Source organism: Gobio gobio, assembly GCF_949357685.1.
Source record: "Gobio gobio genome assembly, chromosome: 20".
Taxonomy (NCBI): domain Eukaryota; kingdom Metazoa; phylum Chordata; class Actinopteri; order Cypriniformes; family Gobionidae; genus Gobio; species Gobio gobio.
The window spans coordinates 24,311,531-24,327,049 of record NC_137113.1 but is presented as its reverse complement, the minus strand read 5'-3'; the positions used below and the strand labels follow the sequence as shown (position 1 = coordinate 24,327,049).

At 38.4% G+C, this 15,519-nt stretch overlaps 1 protein-coding gene across 1 annotated transcript in view; it reads right to left on the bottom strand.

Moving 5' to 3' along the window:
• Positions 1 to 15,519, bottom strand: part of thrab (thyroid hormone receptor alpha b) — a 206,526-nt gene that overhangs the window by 26,324 nt on the left and 164,683 nt on the right. The window contains exon 3 of the mRNA XM_079845752.1: positions 9,531 to 9,780. Within this exon, the coding sequence (XP_079701878.1) occupies positions 9,531 to 9,586 (56 nt within the window). The 5' untranslated portion in view covers positions 9,587 to 9,780. The remainder of the gene's footprint in view (positions 1 to 9,530; positions 9,781 to 15,519) is intronic.

Sequence of the window (15,519 nt, the reverse complement as noted above, 5' to 3'; positions counted from 1 at the left end):
GAAGGGATACCGCTAAATGTGTGTAAATGTGCATTCACGCTTTATTCTGTATTTGTCTAGGGGTGCTGGCATGTCTGCACAAGTGAGTAGATGAGATAAACAGTCTGCAAGCCTGAAGCTCACGTGATTCTCGCTGGAGGGATGGTGGCGCTGTTGTCTGAAGCTGTTCCTCCAACATGTGTTCATGTTAGCATTTGTATTAGTGCCACACTGCACTTCCCGAATCTCTCAGTAGACGAGAACTATAGGGTTATTAATTTGAAGTTTGAATGTTGGTGCTGGGGCATCAGATTACGTGCTTGATTTAATCCTACATTTATCTTGTTGGTCTGGTTAGGTTTAATAAAAAAACTAAACTATATATGTATATGGTATCAAAATTGGAATAGAAATTTGTGAATTTTCTCTGGTATCTAAAGATTTGGTGTCTTTTTGATGCTGTTTTTTTTTCACTTTATTTAAACAATTTATTGTAAGTTTTTTGGTTCAAATGTGATTGCTTCATGTTAAATTGACATGAAAAGGCTACTCTTTGACTTAACTTAATGTTTTCATTGTTGCTTCAGTGAAAAATATTTTTTTATAATTAGACAAAAACATGTTCAGAAAATGTAACCAGTTTAAGATACAACGAAGTGATTGTATTGAGTTGGTTGGACATAATATATATATTTTTTTTGAACACAAGGATTTTGCATAGATTAAAAATAAACCTTTAATGTTATTACAAACTAAGTTGGTTGTGTGGAACCACTGTCCAGAATTGAATTGAGTTAGTTTAAAGTAGCATTTTTTGTACTGTTGGTGTGATGGGCCTTTAAATATATATATATATATATTTTTTTTTTTACTTTTTACTTTTAAACTGTCTTCAATCTTAAACGGAAGGCAAGGGAAGTTCATTTATATAGCACATTTCATGCACAATGGTAATTCAAAATACTTTACATAGAAGGAATTAACATAAATATAACATATTATATTTTCTTTTTGTACTATTTATTTTTCATATATATGTGTGTATGTTTATGTGTGTATGTACATGTATGTGTGCATATATGTATATATATATTACATATTGTTATATTCTGTTGTGATTTTATGTTCTTATGTACAGCGCTTTGAGAAGTTGCCTTTAAAGGCGCTATATAAAATAAAGTTATTATTATTATTATTATTATAATCAAAAGAAAACAAAAACAATAAAAGGCAAAAATAAAAATATATAAATGATAAAATATATTAATACAGTTTAGAATAAAAAAGAGGATGCAAAAATAAAATAGCACAGTGCTCATTCAGTAAATGCACAGCTAAGCAGATGTGTTTTGAGTCTGGATTTGAATGTGTTAATCAATCCTAAATTAACTTAGTGTAAAGACCTGAGGACTGGTGTGATATGTTCATATTTTCTGGTTCTGCTCAGAAAACTGGCAGCATCTTTATGAGCTGCAGCTGTCTTATGGATTTTTGGGAAGGCCAGTGAAGAGTCCATTACAATAGTCCACCCTGCTGGGGATAAAAGCATGAACAAGTTTCTCTAAAAGTAGGGACACACCAAACCGACGCCAAAGGACCAGTGCTGATGAAAGCCGACTGAGAGAACTACAGCTGACTGTCAACTAGCACGCGCGTTCTTCACCTGCATGTAAATGACACAACTGTCTATTTCTGCAGATATATTCGTCATTCAAAAAAGGAAACGGACGCTGCAGGTTGCAGATACACAAACCTCAAACAAAGCAGTGCGTGCTTATCGTTTTGAATATCGTTTTACTCCTCTCCGCTCATGTTAATTAAAATATTCGTCCAGGAACACTCAGGTAAGATGACATAACATTAGAACAGCCTTCTATCTGTACCGTTTTGACTTCTTTGCTCCCTGTTTTGCTCTTATTCTTGTGCACCGACTCATTCACTAAGCTGAACAGCCAATCAGAGTTCTATCTCTTTCACTGACAGCCCGACAACGATTCTACATGCAGAATTGGCTAAAAAAAACACGTTGCCGTCCGACTAGAGCCAACGGTACGGAACACACCAATAAAACTAAGTCGGCTGATGCTCAAAAACGGGCCGCCAAGAACTGAACCATGAGCATGTCAGGGATGTCCATTCAGGCTTATGGTCACCTATACTCACATAATAACCTCTTCCTTCTAAGTATGACCTTAACCATTTTAGGACCATCCCAGAAAGCAGACCCTATTTTCCAGCCTGTCAAGAAGTATATTGTGATCGAAAGAAGAAGTGAGGCATTAACCACTTCTGTGAGATCTGATTCTAAACAGTTAAACACACTTTTGAAAAAAGATCTAGTAAGTATGTTAAGGGCGCAGGTGGATGTTTTAAGGTGCTGTAATGTTTCTTCCAAAATGTTGCCATCAATTGCTTCAAAATCAGACATAGCAACTACTTTCTGAGGTTGTGGTCTGATCTGAAAGGTCTCGGTTATTTAAGATATGTTATTCTTAAAGGGGGGGGGGGGGGGGGGGTGTATAATGCTATTTTATACATTCTGAGTTTTTTTTTTTACACTGTTAAAGACTTGGATTCCCATGCTAAACAAAGTTTAAAAAAATAAGATGGACGTTTGATGGAGTATTTCTGTGCCAAAAATACTCCTTCCGGTTTCTCACAAGTTTCGGAACATTTTTTTTCCCCGAGTATGGGCAAATGTGACGTCAACAAGGGCAGAATTTCCTTGTACGGGCACTTCTCCCGGAAGGGCAAAAGCACGCCCATCAACGTGTTTTGCTCGGCTTTAGGGAAGTTATCGGCTGCGCTGCACAGGTCTCAGGACTTCACAAAATCAACAATGTCACCAAAGAAGTGTGTTTTTGGTTTTAAGGGGAAGACAACCCTAATCAGCTTCCCAAAGAAACCCAGCATTAAGGGGACAGTGGATGGAGTCCAAACGATAAAGGTTCACGGTCATGCGTTGGAACCGCAGGCGGTGAGTAAAACTGCCTCAAATGTCTGTGTGTTGTTGACTATCGCCGCATAAGTGCACATCAAGTAAACAACATGAACGTATTGTTAATTTATCAATGGAGCATGCGATGTATGGTGTGTGTTTAAATACATTTATTTAGCTGACCACTATAGATAGGTGTCTGTTTGTTTATTGTAAAACCACTCAAAACAACAGTACACAAAGAGTGGGAAAATATGTTGTAACTAAATGAATTATTTCATATTAAGCCTATAGGGGCCGTTCACACAAAGCGCGCTTCTTCATTCAAATGCGCTACTATTCCATTATTTTTCTATGTAAACACGCTCTAGTCTGACGTGCAAAACTGTTCCACTTGCTATTGCGGAGTCTTTAGCTTTCCCCTCACGGTACGCCTCCAGCTGCTGGGTTCAGAAAGACTCGGTACAGCGTATCTGTCTTTTAAAAATATGCTAAAACTAAAGACTTATCGGAGATATGAAGGATGCAATACTACTCTATAGGTACTCAAGATTGACATGAGAAACTGTGTGTGATTCTAGTGATTTTTCAATTTCTAAAACTGAATTACAAAAACTAAAACTAAAATATATATATATATTTTAAATATGCTCATTTACTAAAACTAAATTGATCCTAAATAAAATGAAAATGAGAAAATAATATAAAAACGCAAATGTGAAAAAGCAAACCCATCATTAAATCTATGTAAACTAGTTAAAGGCTTCAGCGCTCTGCAGGCACCCTGTCTGCCTGATTAAGGTGGATTACATCTTTCCAAAGGACAGACCGTACGGCAAACAGCAGGAAAATCCTGTCAATTGAGTATATGCAAATCTAGCTTTTAAGTGTAAACGGTGAAGAGGAACATGATGTCAGCCAGGATAGATTAAAACAATATGCAAGCATCAGTTCTTATGACCACCGTGGAACATTGACTCAAACAGGTATGTGGTGCTTGTATAAACACAAAAGAGCAACGAGAACATGCCTGACTCTTCTCCATACATCTCAAGTTTGAAATCAGCCCAGACGTCTGTGGAACGCCCTGATACACTTAATTTAGCACAAACTAAACAATATGGATGAAGATAGTTCGGAATAAAACTTGGCTGTAATAGTGCCAACAAACATCAAATATAATCTAAATCAAGTGATTCTTTTTGGAACATGCTCTAATTAGTAATGTGAGTTTACATGATATAAAGTTATGACATTCGCACTGACTTAACCAATGGCGTGAGTTTGGGGCGGAGCTAGGGGAGTGTTTGAAGCTAGTTCTCACTTACTTTTTTGCTGATGGCCTTTAATATATAGGGTAAACAGGAAAAGAAACAGCTGAACCTCTACGGACATAAGGTTTGGGAAGGTGATTGGCAGGCGGTTAGCAGAGGTGGCAAGGAAGCAGGAGAGCAAGTAATGAAAGTAGGAGAAGAAGAAATCAGCTTTATTAAGATGAACAGAGCCATGCGATTGCTGCTCCTGCTCTTTGATTTAACCCAGAATGCTGTGCTGATGATCAGCTAATCTACTGACAGATGGCCTCGGAGTAATTAAGCTGAAGGGCCCTCGTTTAATCGCTTCTTGAGTGATCATGCAGGGAATCTGACCCCACATTCCTGGGGTCCTGCTCGTTACATGCACACACACACGTAAACACAGGTCTACAGCTAAGACAAAATCCTGTTGGAGTAATGATGTATGGCCTTGTGAAGAAGCTCCTGTGTTCCTGACAACGCTTCTGTGTAATTAAATACGAGAACTAATGATTGCGTTGAAAACGCTTGAGCAGGCTGGAACGTTTTCACCTGCTCTGAAGCCTCGTTGATTTAATGACGTTTAATCTTGAATAACATTTATAGACTAATTCGAATATAATGCACCAAGCTGGGTGTAAAAGGTAAACTTTATCAATTTAGCTTTTAATAATACTAAAGTAACACTGATGTATAGTATATACACTCACCTAAAGGATTATTAGGAACACCATACTAATACTGTGTTTGACCCCCTTTCGCCTTCAGAACTGCCTTAATTCTACGTGGCATTGATTCAACAAGGTGCTGAAAGCATTCTTTAGAAATGTTGGCCCATATTGATAGGATAGCATCTTGCAGTTGATGGAGATTTGTGGGATGCACATCCAGGGCACGAAGCTCCCGTTCCACCACATCCCAAAGATGCTCTATTGGGTTGAGATCTGGTGACTGTGGGGGCCATTTTAGTACAGTGAACTCATTGTCATGTTCAAGAAACCAATTTGAAATGATTCGAGCTTTGTGCATTATCCTGCTGGAAGTAGCCATCAGAGGATGGGTACATGGTGGTCATACAGGGATGGACATGGTCAGAAACAATGCTCAGGTAGGCTGTGGCATTTAAACAATGCCCAATTGGCATTAAGGGGCCTAAAGTGTGCCAAGAAAACATCCCCCACACCATTACACCACCACCACCAGCCTGCACAGTGGTAATAAGGCATGATGGATCCATGTTTTCATTCTGTTTACGGCAAATTCTGACTCTACCATCTGAATGTCTCAACAGAAATCGAGACTCATCAGACCAGGCAACATTTTTTCAGTCTTCAACTGTCCAATTTTGGTGAGCTCATGCAAATTGTAGCCTCCTTTTCCTATTTGTAGTGGAGATGAGTGGTACCCGGTGGGGTCTTCTGCTGTTGTAGCCCATCCGCCTCAAGGTTGTGCGTGTAGTGGCTTCACAAATGCTTTGCTGCATACCTCGGTTGTAACGAGTGGTTATTTCAGTCAGAGTTGCTCTTCTATCAGCTTGAATCAGTCGGCCCATTCTCCTCTGACCTCTAGCATCAACAGGGCATTTTCGCCCACAGGACTGCTGCATACTGGATGTTTTTCCCTTTTCACACCATTCTTTGTAAACCCTCTAAATGGTTGTGCGTGAAAATCCCAGTAACTGAGCAGATTGTGAAATACTCAGACATGCCCGCCTGGCACCAACAACCATGCCACGCTCAAAATTGCTTAAATCACCTTTCTTTCCCATTCTGACATTCAGTTTGGAGTTCAGGAGATTGTCTTGACCAGGACCACACCCCTACATGCATTGAAGCAGCTGCCATGTGATTGGTTGATTAGATAATTGCATTAATGAGAAATTGAACAGGTGTTCCTAATAATCCATTAGGTGAGTGTATATATATATATTGTGTATATATACTGTATATATATATACACTGATCAGGCATAACATTATTTCCAGTGACAAGTGAAGTGAATAACACTGATTATCTTTTCATCACGGGACCTGTTAGTGGTTGGGATATAGGCAGTCCTCAAAGTTGATGTGTTAAAAGCATGTCCTGCCATCCATGTGGATGTTACTTTGACACGTACCAACTACCTAAGCATTGTTGCAGACCATGTACACCCTTTCATGGAAACGGTATTCCCTGGTGGCTGTGTCCTCTTTCAGCAGGATAATGCCCTGTCACAAAGCAAAAATGGTTCAGGAATGGTTTGAGGAGCACAACAATGAGTTTGAGGTGTTGACTTGGCCTTCAAATTCCCTAGATCTCAAACCAATCAAGCATCTGTGGGATGTGCTGAACAAACAAGTCCGATCCATGGAGGCCCCACCTCTCAACTTACAGGACTCAAAGTATCTGCTGCTAACATCTTGATGCCAGATACCGAACCAAATCTTCAGGGGTCTAGTGGAGTCCACGCCTTGAGGGGTCAGTGCTGTTTTGGCAGCAAAAGGGGGACCAACACAATATTAGGATGGTAGGATGGCAATATTATGTTCATATATATATATATATATATATATATATATATTTATTTATTTATTTACACACACACACACACACACACACACACACACACACACACACACACACACACACACACACACACACACACACACACACACACACACACACACACACACACACACACACACACACACACACACACACACACACACACACACACACACACACACACACACACACACACACACACACACACACACACACACACACACACATATATTCAAACCCGATAAGACACACAAGAGAATACCGTTCAGTACTGGCGCGTGTGCGTCTGTGAGACACACACACGACTCGTGCGCACAGAAAGCCACTTCAGACGGCGGTTAAATGGACAAAACCACACAAATTATGCCCGTTTTGTCGAGTATTCTCACGACCAGAGTGTTAAATGAGTAAATTAAGTATTAAATTAACGTAAAGAGTTCAAAATTAAAAAATAGGATGTGTATCAGATATGAGTCATGTGTGTCAGGGCTTAAAGTGACAGCAGCCTAATAAACCTGATGCTGTATGTCATTAAGGATCAGTGCCAGCGCTCCCATTACGCGCATCACGCACTGCGCGTAGGGCACCAAGTGCTCAGGGGGGCACCACAAAAAAATGCTCTCTACACCCCCATCCCCAGTTGACATTTATTATAATGGGTTTATGGGAAGATTGTTTTAAGTTCTCTTAAATTAAACATTTTTGAAAGTCTAAAATGGATAGCTTTCAATTATACTGTTATGCTGACTGCCTATATGAAAATCAATTTCATTGAGACATCAGTAGAATATTGGTAAATGTGAAATTTCACATTAGTGAATGTGAAATTATTACAATATAAAAATATATATAAAACTTTAACGTTAGGAGTGATTAATCACGATTAATTACAGAAAATGTGTTTAATTTGAATCAATTGACAGCACTAATATACAGTATATATACTATATATATATGTTTAAGTTTTTAAAATTTTAAGATTTATATTTATAGTTTGATGGTACTATAAACAGAAAAAGCTGAAGCTACGCAGATTAGTCAACCTCACTAATCGTCAACATTGCTAATTAGCCAATTAGTTGACCATTGTGACACAGTAACAACACCCCTCTCCTCAACAAACCATTAGGTATCTGTGGTCAGCGAATCAGAAAAGCAACAAGAGATCTGCTAAATAAAGAAATCGCTCAAGGACAGATTACACATTAGACATCCACACACATACACTGAGAAGGAAGATTTGATGTTTTTTTTTGCTAACTGGCAGAAACATTGCTGTTGGCTCTAAACCTAACTCTTTTTTAGAACGTGAGGGGGCAGTCTGTGCCGTCCTGTTAAACCAAAAGCCTACACGGCAGCGGGTGTGTGTGTGTATTTGCGTGTAAGTGTTGAGTGTGTGCTGACTTTAGACAGTAACAGGCATTCTCTAAGGCTTTAGTTAACTTTCCTGCCGGCTCCAGGCCTTATATAAAATGTGTGTGCAGAGTAGATGGTGAGGTAAAGGCTGGTCTCTTAGCGCCTGCCTTTAGACTCAAAAGCACGGTGTAGAGCCAGCACCGCACTCACTGTGAGATGTACACATACAAATGGAGCCAGTTACCAGGAAAACTGAATTATGTAGGAGACTGTGTGCATTGACCAGAAAATTTGAGTTTCCTGAAGCGTCACTACGTGTACATGAAATAAAATTCGATAACCACACAAACAGAGAAGCAATGAGCATGGGAAACGTTACAGCCCAGGCATAAAAACTGTAATGCCGGGTTCACAAGACACGATATCAACCCGATTTTGGCATTGATCTGTTTGACGTAGGGTGTCGTGGTGATTCGTAAACGACAATGGGCGCTGGGACGCAAGAAATTATCGCTTTATCACGTACAATGTGTCATAGTGGACGACAACTGACGCCACGTTAGTTGCTAGTCCTGCCTTTGTGATGATATCACGCATGTCATTAAAGATGGCAAACATTGATTGGTCGGGAAGCAACATTCAGTCTGGCATGTTTCTTGTTCATGACACAACAAGAAAGAAAGAATGAATGAATGAATGAATAAGGTATTTATATAGCGCATTTCCTATGCACTACTGTACACCCAAAGCGCTTTACAATCATGTCAGGGGTCTCTACTTAACCATCACCAGTGTGCAGCATCCACTCGGATGATGTGACGGCAGCCACAGAACAATGGCGCCAGTGCGCTCACCACACACCAGCTATAGGTGGAAAAGAGAGAGAGTGATCGAGCCAAATCAGTTGATGGGGATTATTAGGAGGGCATGACCAATGGATGGAATGTGGCCAGGACACTGGGGTTACACCCCTACTCTTCTTCGTAAAGTGCCATGGGATTTTTAATGACCACAGAAAGTTAGGAACTCAGTTTAAAGTCTCATCCGAAGGACGGTGCTTGTTACAGTATAGTGTCCATGTCACTATACTGGGGCATTAGGACCTACACAGAACACAGAGCGAGCACCCCCTGCTGGCCAAACTAACACCTTCTCCAGCAGCAACCTAGTTTTACCAGGGGGTCTCCCATCAAGGTACTAACCAGGTTCAACCCTGCTTAGCTTCAGTGGGCAACCAGCCTTGGGCGACAGGGTGATAAGACTGCATAATATAGGAGTCAAAATCACATCATCTGACACAGTGACTACCGTAACAGATAAAAATATTGTGCAGTCTGAACCTGGCATTATGTCTAACATCATAGCTTGACTAATGACTCTGCAATCTGTTGTGAGGTCAGTTCTTAATAGGCTCACCGTTTCTCTTCTCCCTCTGATTGGTTTGGGTCTTGCTCCTTGGGCATGTGTTCCATTCACCTTATTTCCATCCAGCGGCCAATCATGTGAGACTGAGGCGGGCCCCACCCCCGAATGCACGCCTGTCATTCGCGGGTTGTGATGAGTCAGACAGTCATCGGACGGCTTTGTGGAGCGACGCTCGCAAACCAAGCCCGCCTCACTCTCCAACCCAGACGCCCAGTGAAAATGCAGCAATATGTGATGAGGTCTGCAAAAAAAGGACAGAATCAAAGTTAGCATGTGCGCTAATCAATGCAGAGCGCTGCAATAACAAACTTGCATTGCATTGCATTGTTACATTCCCGTGAGAAACGTATGGTTTGCTCACAAAACTTTAGCATTTTAGTGTGAGCGAAGGCTACATTTCAGCAAGTTTTGCCAGCAAACCAAAAGTTTCTCAGGGGAACGCAAAACTGTTACAAGCAAACACAAAGTTTCTTGTGAAACGCAAAATGTTTGCGTGATAACACAAAACTCTGGTGAACTCTTCCCTGGGGAACTCAAACATTTTGCGAAAAGAAAACAAGAAAACACTGAAATATAATTGTTCCTGCTCACATTCCCATGTCCCCTTAAATGCTTCGTACAAACTAACATGTACAAGCAATGGTAAGGTTTTATTTTGTGATTAAATGTTTTGTTTCTATTCGACTTATTTAACTGCTGGTTTTGAGCTTCCTAGTATTCTTACTGTGTTAGACCACCAGGGTCATTTAAAATTGTTAAGTTTATAAATGAAAAAAGTATTGTTGTACCCGTGTAATAAAAAATACTGTTTAAAAATAAAGCCGAGAACCATGCAAACTTTGGCAAATCCCAATCTAGTGGATCCACTCCAGAATATTATTTTGAGAAAAAAAAAACCTCCAGTATAGTGTCTCTGGTCTACATTCTAGTCTGAAACGTTATAGTTTCCTACATGTGTGTATCCATCTTCCTATTTTAGTTGTCTGTCCCATGTGACATGCATCCCATGAGCTCTCACGAGTATAACCGGCTCGCTGGAGACAACAAGCACACTTTCCAGGAAACAACTCAGATTAAGCAAGCCTTAATCCCATATCCCCCTGTACTGCATACCCTGTGAAAAACCCAGCAGCTCACGTGCAACACTAGGCTGCTCTTTCACTTCTTTGACAGCAACAATCTGTCTCAAAACGTGTGTAAATCGCAAGGCCTTGACTGCTTTGATAATCTGGATTAGGAGGATGGATACTGAGAAAATTATCCACAGGCCATTAGATTGCAAAAAATGAAAACAAAAGACAGTCTTTAAAGTCTTGCAGTCTTTAAACTGTGCATTTAGGCTTAATTGTGCATGCAAACGTTACTGTCAAGACTACTGTCAAATCTAAACATAACCAATGAGATTAGACAAAGAAAGTCTATGTGTATAAGAAAATTAGGGCAAATCAGTACCTAAATTTAGTCTCTGTTTTGTTGTTGTCACAGGTCAATATGGTCAGACTACGAGTCACAGCAGAAACACTGTCCAAAAAAACCCACTGACCCAGGATTAGTTCCAGGTCTGGGCGGTATTTTGTAAGGCTTCATTATACTTTCAAAATCGATTTATTACGACTTTTCACACTATATTTCTTTTACATTGTACAGGACAACATTGGGCAGGATGTGGATTTATATATATATAAAAATGTTTGTCCAATTAATCAAAGAAATAGGGCTGTCACTATACTTAAATTTAAGTAGTTGGTACCAGTACCAATACCAGTACCAGTAAAGTTTTGTGGTTCTCTGTACCAATTTCGGTACCACAGAAAAAAACTGTTGAATTAAGTTGTCCCATTTTGTCTCACACATTAGTTTTCACTGTCCATCATCGCTGTTTCCGACTCAATCATGCATTTAAATATGGTTGTCAATCCAGAAAGCAAGAGAAGAGACCTTCCTTTATAATCACTAAGGCTGTCAATCTCTAAAGTGCAACGAATTATGCTTAATTCACTGTTATAATAAAAAAGCTGTCTTATTTGTACAAAGAATCTAAATTTACATCGTATTTACACATTGTTGGTTATAATGAAAGGATTCACAAGCACGTGGCTCATGTTGAACAAAACAAAACTTTCAGTGTTTTCAGCGGTGTTAACCCTTGTGTTATGTTGCGGGTCAATTTGACCCGTTTTGATTTTTAAGTTGTCAGAAATATCAGTTAACCTATGTATTTTTTCTTTAAATTTTGTGACTTCTCTCTCATTTAGGGTCATGAACATGCATGCAAAGTTTCAACACGCTGATGTGTTTTGAGATATACACACACATTTACTGTTACGTTCGTGATGTTCACGGGTCAATTTGACCCGCATATTTTAATGTTCTAAGGAATATTATTATATTATTATTATAATATTATTGTTCTAAATGTATAAAGGCAAGTGTCCTAAAGGCCAATCTTAAAAATAGTGGTTAAAAGTATTTTTATAAATCGTAAATTCAGATATTTATTCTTTGTAATGTGTGAAAAGTATTGATATTAAAAGTGAATTGTTGGTACCTGATTAAATGTGTTTTTTCATAGTGTGATTTTTGGGGAATTGTATTGAATCCAATAACGAGTGTAACCAGAAATCGAACAGTGCACGAGGGTTAAGCAGATTCTTACTGACTTGCACTTTTGATAGGCCATTGCGTTCACGCGGTCAACATATATGACTGTGATTGGCTATAATGCTCAATACTTGTAAAACACAGTAAATAGAAACCTTTATTCAAAAAAAGCATTAGTCGCAGACCTTGTTGAATTATTTGGTGATTGTTTAGATTTAAAAGATTAGATGTGTAGCAAAACCATTTAATCTTGTAGAGAATGCCACAAACAGGTTGCTTCGAAAAGTGAAAGTACTTCAAATCTCATTTACAATAGCACTATAAACAGTAATACGAAGAGTGTTCAACTGTGTTTGCAGCTGCAAACTCAGCAGTGAAGCCTTCACAGGCCAAAACGTGTTTTGCCCTTTAACAAAGCTGTTTACAAGGATAATTTACCCATTGTGTGCCTTCTGAAAGGAAAACGGAACATTTAGCCCACTTTGTAGAAAATAGAGAGATTTACATTGTATATAGCCATACAGTCTAAAAAATACAGAGATACGATTTTTGGCTCATATCGCCCAACCCAAAGAAAAGTTCTGGCATCTTCTACAAAGTCTTATGTGAAAACTGATATATCGAGGCAAATTCACAAAGTGTTCTGCTGACAGATGTGAATGCGTAAGTGTATATCAATGTTACTTTGGTATCTATTATGTTCACAGTTACTAAGCGAACTCCCCAAACACAAACCGATGTGGTACATGCTGTGCGGGCTCTGAATCTGTCTATGAATGGGTGGCTCTGGACCAGAGAGGGGAATTAGATCATTTTATTGTGTGTGAAAAGAAAGAAAAGGATCCGGTGGCTTAAGCTCAAAGCTTGAGAAAGCACGATCAGAGAGCCGAGAGGTGCCGCGGGACTCCATGATACTGATACGGCGCTGATACGATTGCATACCGGCGCATCCCACCAGCCTATATTCTGACTGCAGAAGTGCTTGGCGATTCAAGCGCATGGCTAGTGTGTGATGCAACCCTTTGACAATGAAGCCAAGAGGACATTTGTTCTGCATTAGTTAATGCTCAGCTGGCCTATCATCTTTCATCGGACTAGCCTGCTTGCATATTCGCCAGCCTAACAGGCCTTTTCATCTGCCCAGCCAGCTGATGTGTGTGTTAACCTCTATTGTGCATAGAGTTAAGTGTGTGTGTAAATGTTTTTAAGCTGCTTATTACCAAAACAACGGTGATGCTCAGTGGGACTGCTGCAACTAATCACAATAATTTTTCTCCAATGATTAACACAAAGGATTTGAGAGGATTATGAGTTATGAGAGAGAAGCTGCTCATATGGTACATTTAATGGTGACTCTGATTGGTGGATAGCCATTGAAGGGATTAACTAAAATTAAATTTTTGTACATACAATTTTTTAACCCTCATTCATTTCAAAACCTGTTTGAATTTTGTTCATGTTTGGAGCAGAAAATGAGATGCTTTGAGTAATGTTCAAGCTGCTCTTTTCTATATAATAAAAGTGAATGGGGACTGTGGATGTCAAGCTCTAAAAAGGCTTAAAAACATAATTAAAGTAGTCCAATTAAAGTAGTCTTCAAAAGACATACAATCACTTTGTGTGAGGAACAAAGCAAAAACAATTATTCAACTTGCTTTGAATGGCGAGTTATTTGAACACCATTAAAAAAATATATATATTGTTTGGAAATTTTATATGCCGTTGGTGGGAGAAAAAACATTCTGGTTTTAGACAGCAATAAAATCATCAACTAGCCCTGGTAAATGTTGAAAATACCTTACGTCCGCATGAGAAATAGGGCTAGTGGAAAAGAGCAGCTTGGACATTTTGCTAAACATCTCCTTTTGTGTTCCACGGATGAAAGCAAGTCAAATGGTTATCAAGGTACATGGTTATAATTGTGAGTAAATTATCACTGTATTTGAATCTTAGGTCAACTATACAGCCCTCCAAGCCCAAGGCTGAATAGTCTCGTCTCTCCTGTAGGAGGTCCAACTCTCCCTCCTGTTCAGTCAAGGTCAAAGTCATAAAGCCCCATACAATCAAACATACGGGATCTATAAATGTAGCTTTACAAGCCAGAGTTCCTGTTAAACATGCAACTGATTGAGAACAGGGGCAGGAGGGACACTAGGAGAAATAGAGAGAAAGAACACAGCAGATTAAGTTTAATTCAGTTTAGGGCCATAAACAAGGAAAAAAGGAGAGGTGGTGTTGGTTAATGATGACTGTTTGTTTTAGTGTGTGTGTGTGTGTGTGTGTGTGTGTGTGTGTGTGTGTGTGTGTGTGTGTTGTAAAAAAAGTGCAAAGGAAGCCAAAAATCCACAAAGGCCACATAAATTTTAAAGTGGAGCGTTGCAGGTATCTTTGACACTGCACCTGTGTACGTAAGCCAAATGTGTGCAAGATTGTATATGTTGTGTGTGTGAAGGAGCAATGCTTGACATATATGTTGACACAGTGCATACATTGGATATAAAAACTGCAGCAGGTGCAGCTGAGTCAGGTTTTCGGCCTCATTTTTCTTGCCGTAAGTTTGTCGCTGTTTTCTGCATTCTCAAACGCGCCACTAAAACTTTTTAATTGGCAAGAAGAAAGTGGACTGTTTCTCCCTCTTCCTCTGTTTTCATACTTTCTTCTTGCCCCTAATTGAATGCTTTAAAATGCTGCTTTCAAAGCACCATGAAAAAGAATAATTAGTATGTTGCAGAGTGAAACGATCTCTACTAATTAGCCAATCTCTCTCTCTTATCCAAAAGAGAATATATATATATATATATATATATATATATATATATATATATATATATATATATATATATATATATATATATATATATATATATATATATATATATATATATATATATTATATATATATATATATATATATATATATTTTATATATATATATATATATATATATATATATTTTATATATATATATATATATATATATATATATATATATATATATATATATATATATATATATATATATATATATATATATATATATATATATATATATATATATATATATATATATATATATATATATATATATATATATACACACACATTGACACACACATATATATATATATATATATATATATATATATATATATATATATATATATATATATATATATACACAACATACAAATGTACAATTAAATTACACAATACAAAAACAGTTACACAAAACACACAAAACGGTTAAAAAGATAGGCACTCTTATCTGTTGGGGTTTGGAAGGTTGGTCGGTGTACTTATGAACAGCTAATGACAGAGCACTGATGATCCAGGAGATAAAGATTCCGGACTGTGATCTGATATGATCTCAGTGAAGGCC